The sequence below is a fragment of the Equus asinus genome, chromosome X (assembly GCF_041296235.1).
Source record: "Equus asinus isolate D_3611 breed Donkey chromosome X, EquAss-T2T_v2, whole genome shotgun sequence".
Taxonomy (NCBI): domain Eukaryota; kingdom Metazoa; phylum Chordata; class Mammalia; order Perissodactyla; family Equidae; genus Equus; species Equus asinus.
The window spans coordinates 116,040,266-116,067,745 of record NC_091820.1 but is presented as its reverse complement, the minus strand read 5'-3'; the positions used below and the strand labels follow the sequence as shown (position 1 = coordinate 116,067,745).

Here is a 27,480-nt window from a genome sequence, read left to right as displayed (position 1 = left end):
ATTTCATTTAAGCAGGGATTTTAAGAAGGCTAGTTGGTCGCTGTCCTGAGGGTAGTAAAACGCCCAGAGTAGGCTATCGGGGGCCTGGGCAGGTACTTTAGGTTGTGTCCACACTGAGACGGCTTCAGGATCCTGGAGCATTGGCCCGGGCTGAGTCTCCCCTTCGCGGGCTCCATCCCCCACCTTCTGCCCCACTCCGACCCCTCCCAGCCTGGCATGTGCTAACCCCGCACCCCACGCCCGCTCCAAGTCAGCTCCTCCCGCTGCCTCCGCCCCTCACTCGGCCCCCGCGTCGTCCTCGTCCCACACTGACTTCGCTCCCGCCGCACCGCCGGTCGCACTTCCCGCCCTCGGCGAGATCTTCGCCACCGCCGCGCTCCGCCCGCACTCGGCCCGCACTCGGCTCCCTCCGGCACGCGGTCCTCGCCCGCCCCGGCGCCCTCGCCGCCGCCGCCGCCGCTCCCCGGACTCAGTCGGCTCCGCGCCCCGCGGGCGTCCCCGCCGCTTGGCCCGAGAGCCCGCGCTCCCGCCTGACGCGAGGCGCCGCCGTCCCCGCCGCCACGGCCAGCACGGGTGCCACGCGCCGCCGCCGCCGCCGCGCCGCCGCTCGCCCGCCGCCCCCCATGGCCCCGCAGCAAACAGGTAGCAGGAAGCGGAAAGCGCCGGCGGTCGAGGCGGGCGCCGCGAGCTCGTCGTCGCAGGGCTCGGCGGCGGCGGGCGGAGAGGGACCGCTGCTGCTCAAGAAGCAGAGGGGGCCGGCGACGCGGCGCTCGCTGGTGCCCTACCTGAAGGGCCGCGAGGTGGGCGCGCGGGGCCGCGCCGGGCTCCTGGGCTTCGAGGGCGAGCTGCGCGGCTACGCGGTGCAGAAGCTGCCCGAGCTGCTGCGGGAGCGCGAGCTGGCCCTGGGCACCCTCAACAAGGTGTTCGCGTCGCAGTGGCTGAACGCCAGGCAGGTGGTGTGCGGCACCAAGTGCAACACGCTCTTCGTGGTGGACGTGCAGTCGGGCCAGATCACGCGCATCCCCCTCATGCGGGACCGGGAACCCGGGCCGGCTCGGGCCCAGCCGAGCTGCGGCATCCACGCCATCGAGTTGAATCCCTCCAAGACGCTTCTGGCCACGGGGGGCGAGAACCCCAACAGTCTGGCTGTCTACCAGCTGCCCACCCTGGACCCCGTGTGCCTGGGCGACCGCCACGGTCACAAGGACTGGATCTTCGCCATCGCCTGGATGAGTGACACAGTGGCTGTGAGCGGCTCCCGCGATGGCACCGTGGCTCTGTGGCGGATGGACCCCGACATATTCAATGGCAGCATCGCCTGGCACAATGACGCGGGGCTCCCCGTGTACGCCCACATCCGTCCAAGGGACTTGGAGACCATCCCCAGGGCCAGCACCAACCCCAGTAACCGCAAGGTACGGGCCCTGGCCTTCAGTGGCAAGAACCAGGAGCTGGGAGCGGTGTCCCTGGACGGCTACTTCCACCTGTGGAAAGCCCGGAGCACCCTGTCCAGGCTGCTGTCCATCAGGCTGCCCTACTGCCGAGAGAACGTGTGCCTAACCTACTGCGACGAGTTGTCCCTGTACGCGGTGGGCTCCCAGTCCCACGTCTCCTTCCTGGATCCGCGCCAGCGCCAGCAGAACATCCGACCCCTGTGCTCTCGAGAGGGCGGCACGGGCGTGCGCTCGCTGAGCTTCTACCAGCACATCGTCACCGTGGGCACGGGCCACGGCTCCCTGCTCTTCTATGACGTCAGAGCCCAGAAGTTCCTGGAGGAGAAGGCCTTGGCCAGCCCGGACTCCTCTCCCGGGCCCGCAGCGAGGAAGCTCAAGCTCACCTGTGGCAGAGGCTGGCTCAACCACGATGACCTGTGGGTGAACTACTTTGGCGGCGTAGGCGAGTTCCCCAACGCGCTCTACACCCACTGCTACAACTGGCCTGAGATGAAGCTCTTCGTGGCTGGGGGCCCTCTCCCTTCAGGCCTCCATGGGAACTACGCAGGCCTCTGGAGCTAAGGATGGCCGCCCTGTTCTCAAAGTGCCCAGATTACCTTCCAGTCCCCTCCCACTTTCCTTCTTCATACTGTGTTTGTGCTTTTAACTCTGAGTGGGTTTTGTCCTCCAGGTGGAAACTGCCCAGCTTACCTGTGCTTATTTTGGGGCAGAGAGAGAAAGAGAAAAAGCAGAAGTGGTCTTTTGGGCCATCAAAACTTGGCTTTAATATTTATCTGCACCACCCCCCCACCGTCTTTTCTGCCTTCTTTTACAAAGAATTTTGTTGCCTAATCCTTATTTTTGTTCCCTCTTGAATGATTCACACATGCTCTTTCTCTGGGTTGATACAGTCAGTTCCCGCTACAATTCAGTACTTTAGTTTTACCATTCAGTACTTTAACAGAATGTTCAGGTCTTTTACACATTTCAGATGTATGATATTTCCAGGAAAATGTGTGCTAAAGAGTGTCTTTGGGGCTGGTCTGAGGAACTACCTGTCATATAACAGGGCAGGCTTATAGCCCTGCTCCAGTCAGAAAATGCATTTCAAGTTCTAGATTGCCACCATTTGGGGCATGTTTCATTTGGATGTTGGAGACTTAGTGTTTGTTGTTTGTATATTGTTGGTGCATAAAATACTTTAAAAATATGTTCTGTTAAGAAATCTTACAATGCTATTCATCCTATTAATCACAATTTTGATTAATCACTAAAAATTAGCATCAATACCCCAAGGCCCTCAGCCTTCTTGTTTTAAGCTGCTATATTATGGTTTGCTTTCTTGGATAGCATTTATGCTACAGATTTTCAGAGCTAATCAAAACTGGCCTATATGTGGCGGGACAATCAGGGAGGTACATTTTGGGGTAAACAGTCCTTTAAAGTTAAGGTAACACTATCCAGGCAGCCATTTACAGAGAAAGGCCAGCTGTTGTGCTCAATGTAGTAGTTCTTGATAGTTTTTTATTGTATACATGGATAATTCTTTTATCTGGATTGAGTATGTGATGTACTGCAGAAAAAAATAAAACGTTCAGCATTTTAGCAATTCAGTGCTCGGCTAAAGTTTTTGAATGCTTAAATATATACTTTATGTTTTCTTAATTGTCCTTCTAGGAATACAAGTATCAAAGTCGAAATCTTCCTGGAGAGAAACTGAACTGGAGAGAAGTTTCTCCTCTTCAGGAAAGAAGCTGAAACATCAGCTATGCACACTTTGTACATTTGTTTCTGAAAAGCAAACTTATGCTACTATCATGGGGTAAAAGATTCAATACCAGTTGGAATACCTTATCTCAATGTACTTGCTATAGGTTAGGGCAGTTAGGCGCCTTGTTGGTTTTTTAAGATGATTTAACAAACTGTTTTTCATTTATGCCAACATACATGTTGTGCTTATAACTACCTACTCAAATATACTGGATATTTGTGTATGTGTATATGTTACTTCTCATGTGAGGAAAAGGCATAGATGTGTACCATTTTACATATGCGGATATTTCTAATATTTTAAAGTACATATACCAAGACTTCCCACTTGGTCTTTATTGTTGTTTTGCTTTATTTTAATTTAAATTAAGTAATACATGCACATGACCAAAAACATCACACTTTATAAAAGGTGTACAGTGAAAAGTAAGTTTCACACTCCAGAATCGCTGATCTCCTACCGGTAGATCACAAGCAGTACATTTTGTATGTGTATCTACTTATAGTCTATACATAGATAAGCATATATGTGTATGTATGCAATTTTTATACAAATGATAACATGCACATATCTGTGCCTTTTTTGCCACAAAATCTTAGAGATTATTTCTTACACATATCTACCTAATTCATTTTAATTGTATAGTATTCCCCTGTATGGTTGGAACATATTTTATTTATTACACCTTTGATAAGCATTTATATTGGTTTTAATTTTCTGTTACTATAAGCTATTCTGCAGTGATTACTTAGGTGCATACATTTTTGTGCACATATCTAAATATATCTTCAGGATAAATTCCTAGAGATGGAATTGCAGGGTCAATTATATATTTGATAGCCATTGCCAAATTACCCTCTAAAGAGGTCCTACCAACTTAACCTCCCATAAATAATGTATGCATGCATGCTTCACCACACCCTTGCCAACAGTACGTCAAATTCTGTGCTCTTTGCCAATCAGATACCCTCTTGATCTTGATCTTGATCTTGATCCTTTCTTTCTAAGCCACTGTGGCTGAGTTAATTAGATTTGTGGTCAGAGTACCAAGTAGGTTCTGAAACAAAGATCAAGAATATGAGGAAATGAGGGTAAGTAATAAAAATACTGTCAAACCAAAGGCAGAGAACATCTACAGTTCAGGCTCACATATCTGGAGATGGATTACAAAGACTACATTCCTTAGATACATAGCTGGACCTAGTTGAGTTACCCAGTTTATTGCACCCTGGTTTCACTTGGATTCAGTGCATCAGATGTCACTGAAGAAAATCCCAGTAGGATATGATGAGAGTCTGAACTAGGATATTTGAGGTCAGTGTGGAGAGGGAGAAAGTTATTAGAAAAATGAGGGTGAAACAAAGTAAACAAACAGTATTTGGTATTTCATGTGGAGGGTGAAGAAAGCCGAAGAATTTAATTTAGGTGGACTCTAAGGCTCTGGCTTGCATGTAAATGAACACTGGCAACAAATGACTATAGAGAATATAGGCATAAAGGATGCACATGGAAAGTGATCAACTCGACTGGGGACATGTTGAATTTGAGGTGCCTATGTGACATCAGGAGAAGATATCGAGTGAAGGACTATGTCCCAGAATGAGATTTCTCACTGCTGGGAAGATGAGTTATATGAAACGCTAGGAAACTCACCCTGTTATAGGCAGGCAGAATAGAAAAGCCTATCAAAGATCCTAAAAAGCAAGGAAGAAGAAAAAAAAGGGGATGTAAAATAGAAGATGCTTATTTTACCCAAATGCCATGACCCCATCAATCTGAGACAACAAAATATTTCTTTAATACTAAAATTATAATAATTTTTGAGTCTCCACCTCAGTCACAAAGGGCAGTTTTTCTCCTGGATATCCTCCCTAAGTATTTACCAAGGACCTCGCCTTGGTCCACTAACTAAGCTTTTTCATTGGTCAACTGCTGGTACCTTCTTGGAGAATGAAAAGTCAGACCTTTGTCACAAAGCAGGACTTCACAGTTAGTGATTTCTGGACCACTTAGCCTGCTGGTCTGAGATGTCTCCAGCGCTCCCAACAGCCTGCTGGCAGCAGCATCCCTGGCAGCCATGCCAAAGCCCTGGCAGTCTCACAGAGCTGGAGCATCACCTCACCACCAGTTGCTAGTAGAACATATTTGAGTTCCCACCTCAATGCCACAGGTGCAGTCTCTGATAATTTTCCCAGGTTGCCAAAGGACAAAGGAGGTGTCCAGTGGAGGATGTCCCTTTGCTCAGCATCACAATCCCAAAAGCACAAAGAATTAGAAGTGAGAAAGAAGAAATAGTCACAGGCACAGATTTATTTATTAGGCCAGTAAATGAAAAATCTGAGTGGAGAAATTATCAGAAGATACAAATGACTAAACTTTTTCCAAGAAAAAATGAGAAACAGATCATTAACCCTAGAAAACTGTGAATGTTATGTTTTTAATCTGCCCTTTCCTCCAAGAAAATCACACACATAAACACATAATTATAAACATAATAGGCATGCTAGGCTTGATAGTCTGACAAACAAAGTAATTTTGAGCAGCTTCAGAGCATAAAAAGAAAAGTTTACTCTTTTCTATGAGGCCAGCATAATATTAATAACAAACATGACTAAAACTGCACAAAATGAAAAGAGATCAGTTTTACATATATAGATAAATAATGCAACTTATCCTTTAAAAACCCTGTGTATCAGTGTATTAAAAGGAAACTATATCATGGCAAAGTGACGCTAGTTCCTTGAACGCACAAAGTGAGAAATCTTTTATTGCAGTGTATCGTATGAACAGGTCAAGTGAGAAGACACATGTTTGTGTTAATAAATTTCAGTAAATAACTTAATAAAATCCTACCACAATTCTGATAGGATTCTTAGTAATGTGTGAGGAAATATATTCTTCATATGGTGAGTGTGTGTGTCTGTGTTGTGTTTCAAACCTGAACCAGAATCCTCTTTAAGTGTATAACATCAGAGGAATTCCTATGAAAGTAAGGAACAAAACAAGGATTCTAAAAATAACCACGAGTATTAAATATTATTATGAAGAGTCTAGATACAGCAATTAGAAAAGATAGTAAAATAAAAGGTATAAATATTGGAAAAGAGAAAACAGTTATAATTATTTGCAGATGATAACTGTATAAAAATCCAAAAGGGCCAACTGAAATATTTGTTAGTAACAATGAAATAATTTAGTAAGATGTTCAATTTTTAAATTAATATATAAAAAAATCAATATTTTTTTATTTAGTCAGTCATCAAATATCTTTTGAATGCTTAACCATGTACCAGGCACTGTTCCAGGTGCTAGAGGTACTATGTTGAACAAGACAAGCAAGCCATGCCCTCACAAGGCTTGCAGTCCATTGAGAAGGAAAGAGACAATAATCATATAAACTAGTAAATGTATAGTATGTCAGATGGTTATCAATGCTAATAAATAAATCAGGGTAAAAGAGAATAGGGGATAAGAATTCCAGGGGAGATGCAATTTTATTTTATTACTTTTTATTGAGATATACTTGACATATTTTATTTGTTTCAGGTATACAACATAATGATTTGATATGTGTATATACTGTGAAATGATCAACACAATAAGTCTAGTTAGCACTCATCACTACACATAGTTACAGTTTTTCTCTTGTGATGGGAACTTTTAAGACCTACTCTCTTAACAACTTTCAAATATGCAATACAGTATTACTAACTATAGTCACCACGCTATATCTTACATTCCCAGGACTTATTTATTTTGTAACTGGAAGTTTGTAACTTTTGACTCCCTTCACCCATTTCGCCCACGCTCAACCCTCCACCTGTGGCAACCACCACTGTGTTCTCTGTATCTAGGGGTTCATTTTTTTTTTTAGATCCCACAAATAGGTGAGGTCGTATAATATTCCTCTTTCTCCATCTGACTTATTTCACTTAGCATAATGCCCATGTTGTCACAAATGGCAGGATTTTCTTCTTTTTCAGGGCTGAAAAATATTTCATTTTTATATACATACCAAATTTTCTTTATACATTCATCCCATCGAAAGACACTTAGGTTGGCTCAATGTTTTAGCTATTGTAAATAATGCTGCAATGAACATTGAGCAAATGTTTTTGTTTCCTTTGGATAAATACTCAAACGGAATTGCTGCATCATATGGTAGTTCTATTTTTAATTTTTTGAGGAATCTCCACACTGCACCAATTTACTGTCCCACAAATAGTGTACAGGGGTTCCCTTTTCCCCACATACCTGCTAGCACTTGTTATTTCTTGTCTTTTTAATTACAGATATTCTAACAGGTGTGAAGTGATATCTCATTGTGGTTTTGATTTGCATCTCCCTGATTAGTGATGTTGAGCACCTTTTCATGCACCTGTTGGCCATCTGTATGTCTTCATGTCTTCTTTGGAAAAATGTTCTGATCCTCTGCTTATTTTTTAATCTGATTTTTTATTTTGCTGTTGAGTTGTATGAATACTTTATATATTTTGCATATTAACTCCTTATCAGATATATGATTTACAAATATTTTTTCCCATTCTGTAGGTTGGCTTTTCATTTTGTTGATGATTTCCTTTGCTGTGTAGAAGCTTTTTAGTTTGATGTAGTCTCTTTAACAGAATTTGAGTTGATTTTTGTGTATGGTATAAGACAGTGGTCCAGTTTCATTCTTTTGCATATGACTGTCCAGTTTTCCCAACACCATTTATTGAGGAGACTGTCCTTTCCCATTGTATATTCTTGGCTCCTTCGTCATAAATTAATTGACCATATTTGTGTGCTTCTATTTCTGGCCTCTCTATTGTGTTCCAAAAGAGAATAGGGGATAGAAATTGTGGGAAAGATGCAACTTTAAATAAAATTGTTCATGAAAGTCTGGTCAGTAATTTGACATTTGAGCTGAGATCTGAAGGAAGTGACAAAGTGAGCCAAGCAGCTGTATCTGAGAAGAGGGTTGCAAAATGGAGGGAATAGCAAGTACAGACATCTGAGGTGGGACCATGCCTAGTGTGTCAGAGGAGCAGAAAGGAGACCTGTGTGGTTGGAGCAGAATGCATGAAGAAAGGAGTAGGTTCAAAGAGGTAATGGGGGACAACATCATGCAGAGATCTGTAAGCAATTATAAGAACCTTGGACTTTATTCTGAATGAGTTGAAAAGCCAGGAAGGGTTTTGAAGAGGGGATTTATGTTTTAAAAAGAAACTTGGGTGCTCTGTAGATAATACACTGCAGACTGTAGTGGGGAAAAGACAGAGAAATTGGTAAGTCACTACAATAATCCAGATCAAAGGTGATGTTGGCTATATGCAAAACTAACCAGTTTAAAAATTCAGTGGAGCTTCTGGTTCAAAATGACAGACACCTTCTAAAAACCTATATAAGAACCATTATAGAAATGAAAGTAAAGAATATTTTAATTGAATAACTCCATGATAGTGCTATAAATAAGAGTGCCATTATCAGATCAGATATTTTGACAGTGTTCTGCAAAAGAGAAAATAGATGGCATCACTTTGAGAAATGAAGCTGAGCAGAATTACCACAAGCCTAAGACACAACTATGAGAATGCTGCCATTTTGGTGGGAGCTAGTCTTCATAGTATCTCCTCCAAAGGTTCCAAGCTATACTTTAGCACACATCAATAGCAGGAGTGATTTTTGAAGTTACCAGCACAGTCGGAGGACTGTTCACGGATGGCCTTGGCTAGTTGGACCCTTCTCCAAATAATGGAATACTATACTGTAGTTAAAATTCTGGATCTGGTTCTTTATGTACTAACATAGAGAAGTAGCCTTGATAATGTTAGTCTAAATAAGCAAATTGAAAACCAGAGGCATATTATAATACAATTTTTGTTTAAAAATAAAAGGAGGAAGATGAGAGGAAGAAGCATACAGTATATATAAGAATATACACAAAAGGGTTAACTGTGTGCCTCTAAGAAATAGCATAATAGGGCACATTCTTGATATTTTACATATATATAAATTTTTTTTTGAGGAAGATTAGCCCTGAGCTAATATCCACCGCCAATCCTCCTCTTTTTTGCTGAGGAAGACTGGCTGTGAGCTAACATTCGTGCCCCTCTTCCTCTGCTTTATACGTGGGATGCCTGCTACAGCATGGCTTGATAAGCAGTGTGTAGGTCCACCCTGGGATCGGAACTCATGACCCCCGGGCCACTGAAGCGGAGTGTGCAAACCTGACAGCTACACCACTGGGAGGGCCCTATACATATTTTTTTTTTTTCAGTAATGCAGATTCCAATTACCCACCAATTCTTTTTTTTAAGTTTTTTTTGTTTTTTTTTTTAGTGAGGAAGATTGGCCCTGAGCTAACATCTGTTGCCAGTCTTCCTCTTTTTTTTTTTTTCTCCCCAAAGCCCCAGTACATAGTTGTATATCCTAGTTGTAAGTCATTCTAGGTCTTCTATGTGGGATGCCACCACAGCATGGCTTGGTGAGTGGTGTGTAGTTCTGTGCCAGGATCTGAACCTGTGAACCTCTGGCTGCTGAAGTGGAATACAGGAACTTAACCACTCAGCCACGAGGGCAGCCCCCCATATTTTGCATATTTATGTAATGTTTGAACAGTCTATACTAACACGTATTTATCTAGTAAAACAGAGGGAGAAAAAACAATGAAGATACATTTTAAAAGGCCTGGTTGGGTGGGAAGGAGAAGAGAGAGAAGAATGGAATGATCAATGGTGCCCAACGCAGCGACAAGCTAAAATAAGCTAAAGATGATAAAAATTTATTTTTATGTAATATGGAAGTCCATGGACTCCTATTGCCAAACAATCACAATAGTGATCAACTGTATTTTCTCCAAGAAGGGATAAAGAATTCAGTATGTCTCAAAATAGACCATGGAACCCTTTGTCCCATTAACATTTGACAGGACTGTGGTTTTCTATTTCTTTCTTCTCACGTCCTCAAGCCAGCTGATTTTGGACAAGTAGTGTGAGAGTTACATAGGTACTAACTCACAGTGTCTACTTCACAGAATGGTGACGTAAATGTTCCTGACCCAGATGCAGAACAAAGAGAAGACATGACCCAGCACCTACCAATTTCAAGAACTTGTGTTGTTCTTTAACTTTTCCTGATATATATATATATAAAATCTATGTACACGAATATATAAATTTATATAAAATTTATATAATGCCTATAATTATATAATATATAAAATATATAAGTATATATTATACATATATAATATGTAAATACATAAATTATATCAAATTATTGGATTTATAATACATAATATATAATTATAATTTATAAATAATATATAATATAATATATATAATATAATAATATATAATGTATAATATATAATATAATAATTTATAAATTATATAATTCATAACCAAAAGCTAATTTGAATAGTTTGTAACACTAGAGACTTTCAATGTTCTTGCATACTCATTTTTTTCCTGAAACGTTTCTGCTTATTATATGACTGTAATTTTAGTTTGAGTCTTGACCCCTAAAAGTCCATTAATATTCTCTAGTCCCATATTCCCAACTATAATTACAAGGTGGGGGGCAAGTTTTAGCTTTGGAATAGACCAAGGTATGTTCTCAGTCATTGCTATAACACTTAAATCTATTTCCATCTCTGATGTCCTTAACTGATGATAAGGCCAGTCCTACGCTATATTAATCTAATCTCCAACAAAAATGGGACTTAGTTCTATTATTTATATGGGGCAAGGAGAAAAATAACCAATCAAAACTTTAAAAAGGTAGACTGAGTCTATAGCCACAGAGAGGGAAGGAACATAATTCATAAAGTCTTTTATTCTCAATATCAGGACTTAAGCACTATTAATACATGGGAGCGTATTTGCTGCACATACCTCCCTATTGTTAATCAGAGGACTTCTGAAATCTAGACACTCTCACTTACAAAGGGTTATAATCAATGCATGAATTTTCAATTAAATATCACAAATATTTAGCACTGGAAATATAAAGCAAAACAGAGATATAATACCAAAATTTTCTCCTTTGTCTTGCTCTTCACTAGGTTTTATCCAGTAATCAGTCATAATATTGGCACACATTGTAATAGCTGGTTGATGTAGCTATAAAGAGATGAGTCAATTCATTGAGAAAGAATCATTCAAATCAGTGATTTAGATTAATGTGGACAAAACCACCAATTGAATAACAGAAATAATTCCTCTCACTGAACCCATCTAGTTGTTTTGAATCTGGCAACCTGAGAATATAATATTGTCCTGGAAAACCAAATAAATATTCTCTATAGAATAAGATAAAAGACTCAGATCATGGATTAAATAAATCCCTTTGTAAAAGGCAACTTCCATAAGCAAAGAAACAGAGCCATCATAAGAGGATCAGAACCTTCTGTGGAGAATGGACATTAGATAGAGACACATATTTGACCTCCAAGATCTCAATAGAATAATGATCCTTGTGTCATATCTATATACGTATTTAGTAGCCAGTATTTCGTCTTCACCTGCAAAGGGATTTTATTATTATGCCTGTTTATTGAGGTGTCTATCTTTGTGTGAGTGTTCACATATATAAACACTTGCATCCAGACCGAGATAAACTATCTTCAATGTGAGGAACTCAAGGTAATGTCTTATTAAAATCTTGAATCTTCTTTGTTTTACTTTATAACTCTCCGTGGGTGACTCACCCAGTCTCAAAATGAAAAACACAAGTCAAACTAATGGCAGAGCACTGCAGTGACCCACAGCATCTGTTATTATTGTTGTATTTTTTTCCAATTCGCTAGGCTGAGTATTGAGTAATCAATGATAACTTGGCACTACTATTCTTTGAGAATATTTAAACATAAAAAAAAATCTTAAAACGTCAAAGCTATGTAACAACCAAACCTTCATTGTACCTCAATATTTTGAGTTGCTACTCAGATAATAGCAATTAGTTCTGGTGCTGTAAATGTCATACATCAAGGTACAAAGTGTATACTGTACATTACGCAGTGTGTATGGGAAATCAGGTGGGGGAAGTAACTACCTTTCAGAATCTATAGTAGCAATTAAGCTTTTCCTAAGGTCACTTCTTATAGAGAAGAAGCAAATGGTAATAAATATGACAATTTGTTCATCTCTTATTATTAGTGTGCACCCACAGAATATATGGTCCAGAGTAGGATTAGGGAATGATAAAGTTGTGTAGGTCTGTAAAGACTATTGAAGATCATGCAGTATAACACTCTCATTTTTAAGGATCAAGATATTTTTATAGTGGTAATTTTAAATGTAGCTCCTGACTTTTAATTTTTAAAATAACAGAATATGCCTATAATGTAACAAAAACTCATGTTTCTACCATCTAAAATTAACTGAAAGTAAAATCATGGATGAAGTGGAAGCCCTTGTTGAACACTGTAAATTCCCTTCTTGACTCCCCAGAGGTAAAGACTCGCTATGACAGTCGAGCAAGCATCTGTCCAGTTCAAGTTTTATACTGTTAGGTATTTATGTTTACTTAACGAATACTTAATTACTTAGCAGGTGCTAGACAGTTATTAACTTTCCAAAGATTTGCTCATTTAATCCTCACAGTAATTCACGTTTTACAGATGACCATTTTACAAAGGAGTAATTAAGTAACTTTCCAAAGGTCAAAAGAGGTAATAAGATTCAGAGCTATAACCAGAGTCACTCTGTACAGATGCATGTTTCCATCTATAGTATATAGAATAACTTTTATTAATTTTGAATGCCTTAAGAAATTTACATAAATTATGTACTGAACTTATCCAGAAGTTTACTCTTTTTTCACTCAACATTATGTGAGATCTTCTAACGATTTGTGAATGTGTCTGTTTAGTTTATTTTAACCACTGGATCATCTATTATATGAATATATCACAAAATATGTATGATATCAAAGAAAAATTGGGTTCTTGCTAAATTTTCTGTATTTCAAATTATGTTGCATATATACATTAAAAAATGTTTCATGATGCTCACATGATAATTGCTGTACTTTTTTTAAAATGTAGAAGTAAACTTGCTGTTTCATACAGTGTGTGCATTTAAAAAAATTTTTTTTAATTTTATTGAGGTCATATTGGCTTATAACTATGTAAATTTCAAGTGTGCATGATTATATTTCAGTTTCTGTATACACTGCATCATGTTCATCACCGATAGACTAGTTTTTATCCATGACCATATATATGTGCCCCTTTCACCCTCCCACCACCAATTTTTCCTCTGGTAAACCACTCATCTGTTCTCCTTATCTATGTACTTGTTTGTTTAGCTTCCACATATGAATGAAATCATACAGTATTTGTCTTCTCTGTATGACTTATTTTGCTTAGCATAATACCCTCATGGTCCATCCATGTTGTCACAAATGGCAAAATTTTGTCTTTTTTATGGCTGAGTAGTATTCCATTGTATATATATACCACATCTTCTTTATCTATTCATCCACTAATAGGCACTTGGGTTTCTTCCACGTCTTGGCTATTGTGCGTGATGCTGTGATGAACGCAGGGGTGCATAAATCTTTTTTTTAATTGTAGGTTTCATATTCTTTGGATAAATACCCAGTAGTGGGATAGCTGGACCATATGGTAGTTTTATCTTTAATTTTTTGAGAAATCTCCATGCTGTTATCCAAGCTGGCTGCACCAGTTTCAATTCCCACCATCAGTGTATGGGGATTCCCTTTTCTCTACATCCTCTCCAACATCTGTTATTTCTTGTCTTGTTAATTATAGCCATCCTGACAGATGTGAGGTGATAGCTCATTGTAGTTTTAATTTGCATTTCTCTAATAATTAGTGATGATGAACATCTTTTCATGTGCCTGTTGGCCCTTGTCTATCTTCTTTAGAAAAATGTGTGTTCCTATCCTTTGCCCATTTTTTGATCAGTTTGTTCATTTTGTTGTTGTTGAGTTGTATGAGTTCTTTATATATTTTGGAAATTAACTCCATCAGACATATGATTAGCAAATATTTTCTCCCAGTTGGTGGGTTGTCTTTTCATTTTCTTAATGGTTTCCTTTGCCTTGCAGAAGCCTTTTAGTCTGATGTAGACCCATTTATTAATTTTTTCCTTTGTTTCCCTTTCCTGAGTAGACATGGTATTTGAGAAGATACTGCTAAGGCCAATGTCAAAGAGTGTACTGACTATATTTTCTTTAAGAATTTTATGGTTACAGGTCTTACATTGAAGTCGTTAATCCATTTTCACTTAATTTTTGTGAATGGGGTAATATACTGGTCTACTTTCATTCTTTTGCATGTGGCTGTCCAGTTTTCCCAACACCATTTATTGAAGTCATTTCCTTTCTCCCTTGTATGTTCTTGACTCCTTTGTCAAGGTCTAGATGTCCATAGATGTGTGGTTTTATTTCTGGGCTCTCAATTTCATTCCATTGATCTGTGTGTCTGTTTTTGTACCACTACTGTGCTGTTTTGATTAGTATAGCTTGGTAGTATATTTTGAATTCAGGGAGCGTGATACCTCCAATTTTGTTGTTTTTTGTCAGGATTGTATTGGCTATTCAGGGTCTATTGTTGTTCCATGTAAATTTTAGGATTCTTTGTTCTATTTCCATGAAGAATGTCATAGGGATTCTGATTTGGATTGCATTGAATCTGTACATTGCTTTAGGTAATACAGACACTTTAAATATGTTTATTCTTCCAATCTGTGAGCATGTAATATATTTCCATTTGTTTACGTCTTCCTTGATTTCTTTCAATAATGTCTTATATTTGTCAGTGTATAGGTCTTTCACTTCCTTGGTTAAATTTATCCCTAGGTATTTTCTTCTTTTTGTTGTGACTGCAAATGGGATTGTATTCTTGACTTCTCTTTCTTCTGGTTCATTATTAGTGTATAGAAATGAAATTGATTTTTGTATGTTGATTTTGCATGCTGCAACTTTACTGTATTTGTTGATTATTTCTAATAGTTTTTTGGTGGATTCTTTAGGGTTTTCTATATACAGAATCATGTCATCTGCAAATAGTGAAAGTTTCACTTCTTCCTTTCCAATTTGGATCCCTTTTATTTTTTTTTTTCTTGCTTAACTGCTCTGGCTAAAACTTCCAGTACTATGTTGAATAAGAGTGGCAAGAGTGGGCATCCTTGTCTTGTCCTTGTTCTCAGAAGAATGGCTTTCAGTTTTTCTGTGTTGAGTATGATGTTGGCTGGGGGTTTGTCATTTATGACCTTTATTCTGTTGACATATTTTCCTTTATGCCCATTTTATTGAGAGTTTTTATCATAAATTGATGTTGGATCTTGTCAAATGCCTTCTCTGCATCTATTAAAATGATCATTTGATTTTTATTCTTCATTTTCTTAATGTGATGTAGCACACTGACTTGCAGATATTGAACCATCCCTGCATCCCTGGGAGAAATCCCACTTCATTGTGGTGTATGATCCTTTTGATGTCTTGTACTCGATTTGCTAATATTTTGTTGAGGATTTTTGTATCTATGTTTATTGGTGATATTAGCCTATAATTTTCCTTTTTTGCCTTGTCCTTGTCTGTCCTTGTCTGGTTTGGGTATCAGGGTTATGTTGGCCTCATAAAATGAGTCAAGATGCATCCCATCCTCTTCAAGGTTTTAGAATAGTTTGAGAAGAATACGAATTAAATCTTCTGTGAATGTAGAATTCACCAGAGAAGCCAACTGGTCCTGGACTTTTGTTTTTTGGGAGGTTTTTGACCACAGTTCCAATCTCTTTACTTGTCATTGGTCTATTCAGATTCTCTATTTCTTCTTGATTCAGTTTTGGGAGGTTATATGATTCTAAGAACTTATACATTTTTTCTAGGTTATCCAGTTTGTTGGCATATAGCTTTTCATAGTATTCTCTTATAATCCTTTGTATTTCTGTGGTATCCATTGTAATTTCTCCCCTTTCATTTCTGATTCTATTCAATTAAGTCATCTCTCTTTTTCTCTTAGTGAGTCTGGCTAAAAGTCTGTCAATTTTGTTTATCTTCTCAAAGAAACAACTCATAGTTTCATTTATCCTTTCTATTGATCTTTTAGTCTTTGTTTTTTTTATTTCCTTCCTTCTACTGACTTTGGACTTTGTTTCTCCTCTTTTTCTAGTTCTTTTAGGTATAAGGTAAGCTTGTATACTTGAGATTTTTCTTGTTTGTTGAGGTAAGCGTGTACTGTTATAGATTTCTCTCTCTCTGTCTTTTTTTTTTTAAAGATTGGTGCCTTAGCTAACAACTGTTGCCAATCTGGTTTTCTTTTTCTGCATTTTTCTCTCCAAATCCCGCCAGCACATAGTTATGTATTCTTTTTAGTTGTGGCATGTGGGATGCTGCCTCGATGTGGCCTGACGAGCAGCACCATGTCCACACCCAGGATCTGAAGTGGTGTAACCCTGGGCCACCGAAGTGGAGTGTGTGAACTTAACCATTCAGCCACTAGGCTGGCCCCTAAATTTCTCTCTTAATACCACTTTTGCTGCATCCCATAAGATTTTGTATGTTGTGTTTTCATTTTACTTTGTCTCTAGTTATTTTCTTATTTCTCCTTTGATTTCTTCATTGATCCAACAGTTGTTCAGTATCATGTTGTTTAGTCTCCACATATTTGTGACTTTCCCAGCTTTTTTCTTGTAGTTAAATTCTAGTTTCATAGCACTGTGGTTGGAAAAGATTCTTGATATGATTTTAATCTTCTTAAATTTATTGAGGCTTGCCTTGTTCCCCAAAATATGGTCCATCTTAGAGAATATTCCATGTGCATCAGAGAAGAATGTGCATTCTTCTGTTTTGGGATGGAATGTTCTATGTATATGTCTATATAAGTCCATCTGGTCTAGTGTTTCACTTAAGGCCACTGTTTTCTTGTTGACTTTCTGTCCAGATAATCTATCCATTGATGTAAGTGGGATGTTAAGGTCTCCTACTATTATTGTGTTTCTGTCAGTTTGTCCCTTTAGGTCTGTTAATATTTGCTTTATATACTTTGGTGCTCTTGTGTAAGGTATTTTTATATTAATGTGTGTCATGTCTTCTTGGTGGAATGTCTCTTTTATCATTACATAATGGCCATCTTTGTCTGTTATCACCTTTTTTATCTTGAACACTGTTTTGTCTGATATAAGTATAGCTAAGCCTGCTTCCTTTTGCTTGCTATTTTTTTGGAGTATTATCTTCTATGCCTTCTCTCTGAGCCTATGTTTGCATTTCCAATGTGCTTCATGCTACCAAAACAGAACTCTAAACTTGCTGATATACGTACATCTTTTCCCAGAAGTACAGGCAAAAATCTGGATGATCCTCTTAAGAAATTTTGCAGATATAATCAAAATCTCAAATCAATTGACTTTAAATTAGTGATATTATCTGTGGTAAGCCTGACTTAATCAAGTTAACTCTTAAAGGGGACTGAGCTCTTCCTGAAAAGAAAAAATTGAGGCATGAGAGATTTTTGACACAGGAAAGATTATCTGTTGCTGGTTTCAACAATGGAGAAGTGGCATGAATAGGATCTGAGGGTGGCCTCCATGAGCTAGTAACGACCCCAGCCAACAGCCAGCAAGAAAATTGGAACCTCAGTTCTACAACTACAAGGAACTGAATTTTGCCAACAACATGAACAAGCCTGAAAACTGATTCTTCCCCAGAGTCTCCAGACAAGAACAGAGTAGGCCAAGATCTTTATTTCATTGTTGTAAGACTCTAAGCAGACAACCTACTTATGTTGTGCCAGGACTTCTAACTTACAGAAGTGTGAGATAATAAATGGAGATTGTTTTAAGCTGCTCAGTTTGTGGTAATTTGTTAGGCAGCAATAGAAAACTAACACTGGCTGTGTCAGTTTTTACTCTCACAAGCAGTGTATAAAATTTCCTTTTGTTTCATATTCTCACCAACACTTGGTATTTTTTTCATATTTTAATTTTTGCCAATCTGGTGGATAAAATACAACATGTTATTGTTTAAATTTGAATATCCTTGTTTACTAGCAACCAGGTGGTTTTATAGATGATGAAAGTTAAACCAGAGTGAATGTGTTACTCATGTCATACAGTTAATTAAGCAGCAGAGTAGGATTAAAAGTTTGTTAATGAAATGAGATATGTCACTCTTCTGAAAATACACTAAAAGAACGTTTATCTCATAGTCATTCAATAAATATAAAGGCAATGCATATCTTACATCTACATCAGTTTTTATCATCATACTATAAATATATTCTACAGCTGAAAGACAATCTGAGAAAAAACATGGTTGAGATGAGGAAAGAGATAGTGATGTATTTCATTGCTTTTCTATTAAAGGTGTCTTGTTGACTACGCTTTTACTAATCATCACAGCAGCTGCCACTGTCAAAACAAGCATGCACTATTCTCTAATTCTTTTTCCATTAACAATTAAATAACAGAACAATAGAACCTGAAAGAATAAATATTCACTGTGAATTCAATACTCTGTTTATAGTAGCTACTAGATAATTGCTACCTAAGTTCCTGCTATGCTTTGCAAATGTATAATAGAAGAATGCCCTTCTTTGGACAATAGTGGTAGGAAGACCTTTGTAGATTATTAATTCATCTGCTGAAGTAAAAGTCACAGTTTTTTGTTGATTATTTCTTCAATATAATAACACAAGCACTGTATGTTAAGTGTATTTTCTGCATAAAAATAAATGTTGAAACTCCTAATAAAAAAATAAGAATGGAAGTCATTAACATTGTAATGGTAACTGTTAACATGTTTAAATCTGTAGTAAGTATACTTTGTCTGTCAGTGAGTTCCACATTTTAACGAATTGAATATCCGTGGAGTTTAGAGGGAACTCCTATATGTTGTTAAATGTTAACAAACAAGTTTAAACGCATGTACGCATAGGAAGGTAAGGCCTAGATATATAGCAGGGCTTAAGTCCTCCTAGACTCTTCCCCTTCATTACCCCTAAATCACCAACCTATTCATGTCTAGTCTGAGATTCTCTTGGCTCTTTCTCCTCAGGGTATCTCCACTATTATTGGCCCAATTCAGACCCTCATCTTCTCAAAGTGGAATTGTTTTTTTAAATAATTACCTTTCTTGTCTCAGTGCTACAGCCTCATTCTTTACCAATCCATATTTTACTGTCAATATCTTCCTAAACTAAGGTCCTCTTCTGTGTTGTCTAATATGGTAGCCACTAGTGGCATGTGGCTAAAAAAATTAAAATGAAATAAAATTAAAATTTCATCACAGTTCCTCAGTCATAATACTCATATTTCCAGTGCTTAATAGTCATATCTGGCCACCATACACTGCTTTGGACATTGCTGATACACACTTTTTTCATCATTGCAGAAGATTATATTAGACATTACTGCTCTCAATTAGAGTAGTCCTCCTTTATCCACAGAGAATATGTCCCAAGATCCCCAGTGGATGCTTGAAACTGCAGATGGTACTGAACCTTATTTATACATATTTTCCTATACAGGCATTCCTTGGAGGTTTCGTGGGTTGATTCTAGACCATCACAATAAAACTAATACTGCAATAAAGTGAGTCACACGAACTTTTTGGTTTCCCAGTGCATATAAAAGTTATGTTTACACTATACTGTAGTCTATGAAGTGTGAAATAGCATTATGTCTACAAAAACAATGTACATACCTTAATTAAAATTACTTTAGTGCTAAAAATTGCTAACCATCATCTGAGTCTTCAGTGAGTCATAATCTTTTTGCTGGTGAAGGGTCTGGCCTAAGTGTTGACGGCTGATCACTAATCAGGGTGGTGGTTGCTGACGGCTAGGGTGGCCGTGGCAATTTCTTAAAATAGACAACAATGAAGTTTGCTATGTTCATTGACTCTTCCTTTCATGAATGATTTCTCTGTAGCATGCAATCCTGTTCAATAGCACTTTACCCACAGCACAACTCCTTTCAGAATTGGAGTCAATCTTCTCAAACCCTGCCACTGTTTTATCAACTAAGTTTATGTGATATTTTAAATCCTTCGTTGTTATTTCAACAATTTTCCCAGCATCTTCACCAGAAGTAGATTCCATCTTAAGAAACCACTTTCTCTGCTTATCCACAAGAAGCAACTCTTTATCCATTAAAGTTTGAGCATGAGGTTGCAGCAATTCGGTCACATCTTCAGGCTCCACTTCTAATTCTAGTTCTCATGCTATTTCCATCACATCTGCAATTATTTCTTCCACTGAAGTCTTGAACTCCTCGAAATCATCCATGAGGGTTGGAACCAACTTCTTCCAAACTCCTGTTAATGTTGATACGTTGACCTCTTCCCACAAATCATGAATCTTCTTGATGGCATCTAGAATCCTTTCCAGCAGATTTTCAATTTACTTTGCCCAGATCCGTCGGCAGAATAACTACCTATGGCTGCTATAGCCTTACAAAATATATTTCTTAAATATTAAGACTTGAAAGTTGAAATTACTTCTTGATCTATAGACTACAGAATATATGTTGGGTTAGCAGGCATGAAAACAACATTAATCTTGTTGTACATCTCTATCAGAACTCTTGGATGATGAGGTGCATTGTCAATGAGCAATAATATTTAGAAAGGAATCATTTTTCTGAGAAGAAGTTCTCAACATTGGGCTTAAAATATTCAGTAAGCCATGTTATAAACAGATGTGCTGTCATACAGGATTTGTTGTTCCATTTGTAGAGCATAGGAAGAGTAAATTTAGCATAATTCTTAAGGGCCCTAGAATGTCCAGAATGGTAAATGAGCACTGGCTTCAACTTAAAGTCACCAGCTGCATTAGTCCTTAACAAAAGAGGCAGCCTGTCCTTTGAAGCTTTGAAGCCAGGCATGGACTTCTCCTCTTTAGCTATGAGAGTCCTAGATGGCATCTTATTCCAATAGACAGTTTTTTCATCTTCATTGAAAATCTGCTGTTTGGAGTAGCCACCTTCGTTAATTATCTTAGCTAGATTTTTGAGATAACTTGTTCCAGCTTGTACATCAGCACTTGTTGCTTCACCTTGCACTTCTATGTTATGGAGATGGGCTTCTTTCCTTAAACCTTATGAATCAACATCTACTACCTTCAAACTTTCCTTATGCAGCTTCCTCACCTCTCTTAGTCTTCATAGAATTGAAGAGAGTTAAGGCTTTGCTCTGGATTAGGCATTGGCTTAAGGGAATTTTAGTGGCTGGTTTGATCTTCTATCCAGACCACTAAAACTTTCTCCACATCAGCAATAAAGCTATTTTGCTTTCTTATTATTTGTGTGTTCACTGGAGTAGCATTTTCAATTTCTTTCAAGAACTTTTCTTTTGCATTTACAGCTTGGCTGTTTGGTGCAAGAAGCCTAGCTTTTGGCCTATTGAGGCTTTCAATATGCCTTCTTCACTAAGCTTAATCATTTCTAGCTTTTCATTTAAAGTGAGACATGCAACTCTTCCTTTCACTTGAACACTTAGAGGCCACTGTAGGGTTATTAATTGACTTAATTTCAGCATTCTTGTGTTCCAGGGAATAGGGAAGTCTGAGGAGAGGGAGAGAGATGGGAGAATGGACGGTCGATGGAACAGTCAGAAGACACACAATATTTATCAATTAAGATCATTGTCTTATATGGGTAGGGTTTGTGGCACCTCAAAACAATTACAATAGCAGTAGCGAAGATCACTGACCACAGATCACTATAACAAATATAATAATAGTGAAAAATTTTAAAATATTATGGGGATTACCAAAATGTACCACAGAGACACAAAGTGAGCAAACATTTGAAAAACGTCACTGATAGACTTGCTTGATGCAGGGTTGCAACAAACCTCCAATTTGTAAAAACACAGTATCTGTGAAATGGAGTAAAGTAAAGGGCAATAAAACAAGGTCTGCCTGTAAAAACTTCAATCTTATAAGGAGATACAGAAACTCTAAATGTGTAACACAAAACAACAGACTTGCAAATTATAGGAGCAAAAACTGATGGAATTGAAAGAAGAAATAGGCAAATCCACAATACTTTAACACCCTTCTCTTAGTTATTGATAGAATATCTAAATAGGAAACAAGGAAGGACATAGAAGAACTCAACAATACCACCATCCAACAGCATCTAATTGACATTTATGGAACACTCTACCCAATAACAGCCAGATATATATATATATATATATATATATTTTTTTTTTTTTAATTTCAGCCGTTTCTTTTCACTGTTCTTTTTTTTTTTTTTTAGATTGGCACCTGAGCTAACAACTGTTGTCAATCTTTCTTCTTTTTTTTCTACTTTTTCTCCCCAAATCCCCCTGGTACATAGTTGTATATTTTAGTTGTGGGTCCTTCTAGTCATGGCATGTGGGATACCGCCTCAGCATGGCCTGATGAGTGGTGCCATGTCTGCCTAGGATCCAAACCAGTGAAACCATGGGCCGCCAAAGTGGAGCACGCAAACGTAACCACTCGGCCATGGGGCCAGCCCCAGAATAATAATTCTTTACACATTTCCATGCAATATGTACAAGGTAGACCATGTCTTGTGACAAAAAAGAGAACTCAATAAACATAAAGATTTGAAATTTTACAGTGTATTCATTGAACATAAGGGAATCAAACTAAAATCAATAACATAATGATAATAGGAAATCTCCAAAACACTTGGAAACTAAACAACATACATTTAAATGATGCATGTGTCAAAGAGGAAGCCTCATGGGGTAACAAAATATATGTTGAAATGCATGAAAGTGAAAGAAAAAAAATATCAACATTTGTAGGAAGCAGCTAAAGCAGTACTGAGAAGGAAATTTATAGCATTAAATACGTACATTAGAAAAGAAGAAAAGACTCAACTCAATAATCTAAGCTCCCATCTCATAAACCTAGGAAAAGAAGAGTAAAATAGGCACCCCCAAAATGGAAGGAAGGACACAATAAAGGTAAAAAAACAATAGAATTGCAAATGGGATAATAATACAGAAAATCAATGAAACTAAAGATCTGATTCTTTGAAAATTTCAATAAAATTTACAAACCTTTAGCAAAACTGACAAATAGCAAAAATACAAAGCATTGATTTCAGGTATGAAACAAAGGATCTCAATGTAAACCCTGAGACATCAAAGGATCATAAGGGGAAAGCTACAAACATCTCTGAGCAGACAAATTTGACAAACTGGGTGAAAAGGACCCATGCCTTGAAAAACAAAAACCACCATGATTTATTTAATAGGAAATACATCATTTTAATAGCCCTGAAATTATTAATGATCTTTAATTGGTAATTTAAAAATGCCCCCCCCCCCCGAAATCTCCAGGTTCAGGTGGTTTTACTGGAGAAATCTACCAAACATTTGAAGAATTAATACCAATTCCCAATTCACTTTATTAAGCTATTATTACCCTGATATCAAAACCAAAAAGGGTAAAAGAAAAGAAATCTAAAGAAGAATATCCTTCACGAGTATAAATCTAAAAGTCCTTAAAAAATATTAGCAAACAAAATTCAGCAATATATCAAAAGAATTACTCACAATGACCATGAAAGTAACATTTTTCCAGGGATGCGAGGCTGGTAAAATATTTGAAAATCAATTAATGTAATCCATCATGTTAAAAGTCTAAAGAAAAAAACTCACATTATCATATTAATCAATGCAGAAAAAGCATTTGACAAAATTCAATACCCATTCATGATAAATAAATCACAAAAAAATAGGAATAGAGTGAACCTTTTTCATCTTGTTTAAGATTATCTACAAAAAGTCTACATCTAACATTATTTATAATGGCGAAAAACTCAATTTTTTCTCCTAAAATCATGGACATTACAGGGATGTCCATTCTCACAATTCTCATTTGACATAGTGATGAAGGTGCAATGAGGCAAAAAAAACAAAAGGAAAATGAATCATAAGGAAGAAACAAAATTGTCCTTATTTGCAGATGACATGATTGTCTATATAGAAAATCTGAAGGAATCACAGAAGAATCAAAGAACACATAAGTGAGTCCAGCAAGATCCTAGTATATATGAAAACACATAAAAATCAATTATATTTCTACATGCTAGAAATGAACATGTAGACACTAAAATTTAAAATACAATACCATTTACAATTTCTCAAAATAGTGAAATACTTGGGGTAAATCGAACAAAACATGTATATAACTGTATATGAAAAACTATATGGTGGTGATAAAAAAAATCAAAGAAGATCTAACTAAATAGAGAGACATACTATGCCCAATAATTGTAAAATTCAACATAATAAAAATGTTAATTCTGGGGGCCAGCCTTGTGGCCTAGTGGTTAAGTTTGGCATGCTCCATTTCGGTGGCCTGGGTTCGCAGCTTCAGACCCCAGACGCAGACCTAGACTATTTGTCAGCCAGACTGTAGTGGCAACCCACATGTAAAGTACAGGAAGATTGACATGGATATTAGCTCAGGGCTAATCTTCCTCAGCAAAAAAAAAATAATAATAATTCTCCCAAAATGATATGCAGGTTTAATACAATTCCTAACAAAATCCCAGCAAGTTTTTTTGTTCTAAAATGTACATGAAAAGGCAAAAGAACTGGAATGGATAAATATATTTTGAAAACGAAGAATATGGTAGGTGAAATCAATGTTCCTGATTTCAATAATTCTATAGATATAGCATAAATTTGTGTGTTGTTGTTGGAAGAATAGACACATATATTGATGGAACTGAATAAGGAACCCTAAAATAGATCTGCACAAATATATCCATCTAATTTTCACAGAAGTGCAAAAGCAATTCAATGGAGGAAAGATAGTCTTTTCAACATATGATGTAGGAGAAATTGGACATTAATATGCCCAAAATAATAAACCACAACTGAAGTCTCACATCGCATACAAAAATTAACTCAAAATGGATCATAGACTTAAAAATGAAAAACCAGAAAACATTTAGCAAAACACAGAGAAGAAAATCTTTTGAATTTTCTCCTAGGACTAGGTAAAGTGTTCTTAGACTTGACATCAGAGGCGCACTCCATAAATTGAAAAATTGACAAATTGGTCTTCAACAAAATTAAAAAAAAAAATTTTTTTTATGAAATAGCTTGTTAAAAGACTGAAAAGACAAGTTAACAGACTGGGAGAAAATATGTGTAAACTACATATCTGACAGAGGACTACTATCTAAAATATGTAAAGAATTCTCAAAACTCTAAGGTAAAAAAATAAACAGCCTAATTAGAATATAAGCATAAGGCAGGAAGAGACATTTCATTTAAGATATACCATTGTTAAATGACCACGTGAAAGGATGCCCAGCACCATTAACCATCAGGGAAATACAAATTAAAAACACAATGAGTATCACAACACACCTAACGTAATGGCTAAAAGTAAAAAACAGTGACAACATCAAATGCTAGCAAGGATGCACACAAACTGCATAACTCTGCTGGTGGGAATATAAAATGGTACAGTCACTTTGTAAATCAGTTTGGCAGTTTCTTACAAAACTAAATATGCACCACCATGTGGCCCAGCAATTATACTACTAGACATTAATCCCAGAAGAAGTGAAGACTTATGTGGATATAAAAAGATGCACATCAATGCTTATGGCAGCTTTATTCATAATAACCAAAAACTGGACAAAACCCACGTGCCCTGCAGTGGATGAACAGTTAAGTAAACAGCAGTACATGGAATACTCGACAATAAAAATGAATGAAACAAGGATACAGAATTATGCTGAGTGAAAAAGTCTATCCCAAAAGGTTATCTATTGTATGATTCTACGTATGCAATATTTTTGAAATGACAAAATTATAGAAATGGAGAAGAGTTTAGCAGTTTCCATGAGATAAGGAAAGGAGATATGGGTGGGAGAGAAGTGAGTATAGCTACAAAAGGGTAACATGAGGGAGTCTTTGTGGTGATGGAAGTATTCTGTATATTGACTCTATCCATGTCTATATTGCAGTTGTGATATTACAGGATAGATATGCAAAATGTTACCATTTGGACAAACTGGGTAAGGGTACATGGAATCTCTTGGAACTACCTCTTAAAACTGCATGTAAATCTACATTCATCTTAAAATAAAATGTTTAATTAAGAAATATTGAAAATAAGAGTGCCTAGCTCTAGGGTTACATGCTATGCAAATATTATCTATTATTATTAAAGAGTTCAGTAAAAATATTTCAATATAACAAGTAAGATAAGAAAACTAGTAGAAAATATGGTGAATATTTATATTATTTCAATGTTGGAAAATTCTTTCAGAATATAATAGCAAAGGGAAAAAAACTACAAAGAAAATACCATATATTGATTGTTTACCAAAATTTGCAAAATCAGGACATATCATAAACAAACTTGTAGAAAGAAAATAGTAATCTATGAAAATGCAAATATGGCAGACACAGCATTAGGTGACCTCCAATGGGTCATTTCCTTCTATAATCCCCTCGCCTTAAGTGAGGGTGGCACCTGTGACTTCTTTTTAACCAATAAAATATGGAAAAGGTGATGGCAAGTCTCTCTCTTGATTAGGTTATACTATATAGTAAACGCAATGGCTTGTCACTCCCATGTTTAAGTTACATTACACAAGGCTCAGTCTTAACAGACTAGAGCAAGCAACTCCCTGCTGGTCCTAAAAAAATAAGTTGCTATGATATGAACTGCCTATGGAGAGGACCAAGTGACAGGAAGCCGTGGACAGTCTCTAGGAGCTGAGGGGCTCAGTCCTACAACTGCAAAGAATTGACTTTGGTCAACAATCAGGTGAGCTTTGAGAGGACCCCAGACTCCAGAAAGGAATGCAGCCTTGCTGATGTGAAAATAAATAAAGGAAAACTTCATTTAAAATGGAGTCAGGAAGCCCTAAAGGGGGAGTTCTCACGCATGTATCATTCATTGCAGCTTACATAACCAGCAGGAAGAAGGAAGATAACAAGGTCTATTTGTATAGAATTCTTTGTGTAAAATTCTCTCCATCTCAACTTCTTATCCATGATGATAAGGATGTTACTTTTCTTCTGATAAAAGGGAGGACATATTTCACATGGGAATTTCATCTCCTGCTTTTAAGAAAAGGAGGAAAGATCTCTCCCTACCCAGAAACAATGCACTGACCACCCCTTATAGCCAATAAGATACCGCCACAACCTTGAACTCTTGTACTTCTCTAAGAACAAGAGGGAACTTTTATTCAAAACAACCCTCCCCAATTTCTTCCTAAAACCTAATAAAAGTTGACCTTCCCTTTGTCTCTTTGGACTTGCCTACGGTTCACCATTGTTTGCTTG

The 27,480-nt window shown here is 37.5% G+C and overlaps 1 protein-coding gene across 1 annotated transcript; it reads left to right on the top strand.

Moving 5' to 3' along the window:
* The first annotated feature begins 453 nt into the window (after window positions 1-453).
* On the top strand, window positions 454-3,545 carry LOC106846752 (DDB1- and CUL4-associated factor 12-like protein 2). The gene has a single exon (XM_014865739.3). The coding sequence runs from the start codon at window positions 624-626 to the stop codon at window positions 2,013-2,015; it is 1,392 nt and encodes a 463-aa protein (XP_014721225.2). The 5' UTR covers window positions 454-623; the 3' UTR covers window positions 2,016-3,545.
* Window positions 3,546-27,480: the final 23,935 nt, after the last annotated feature.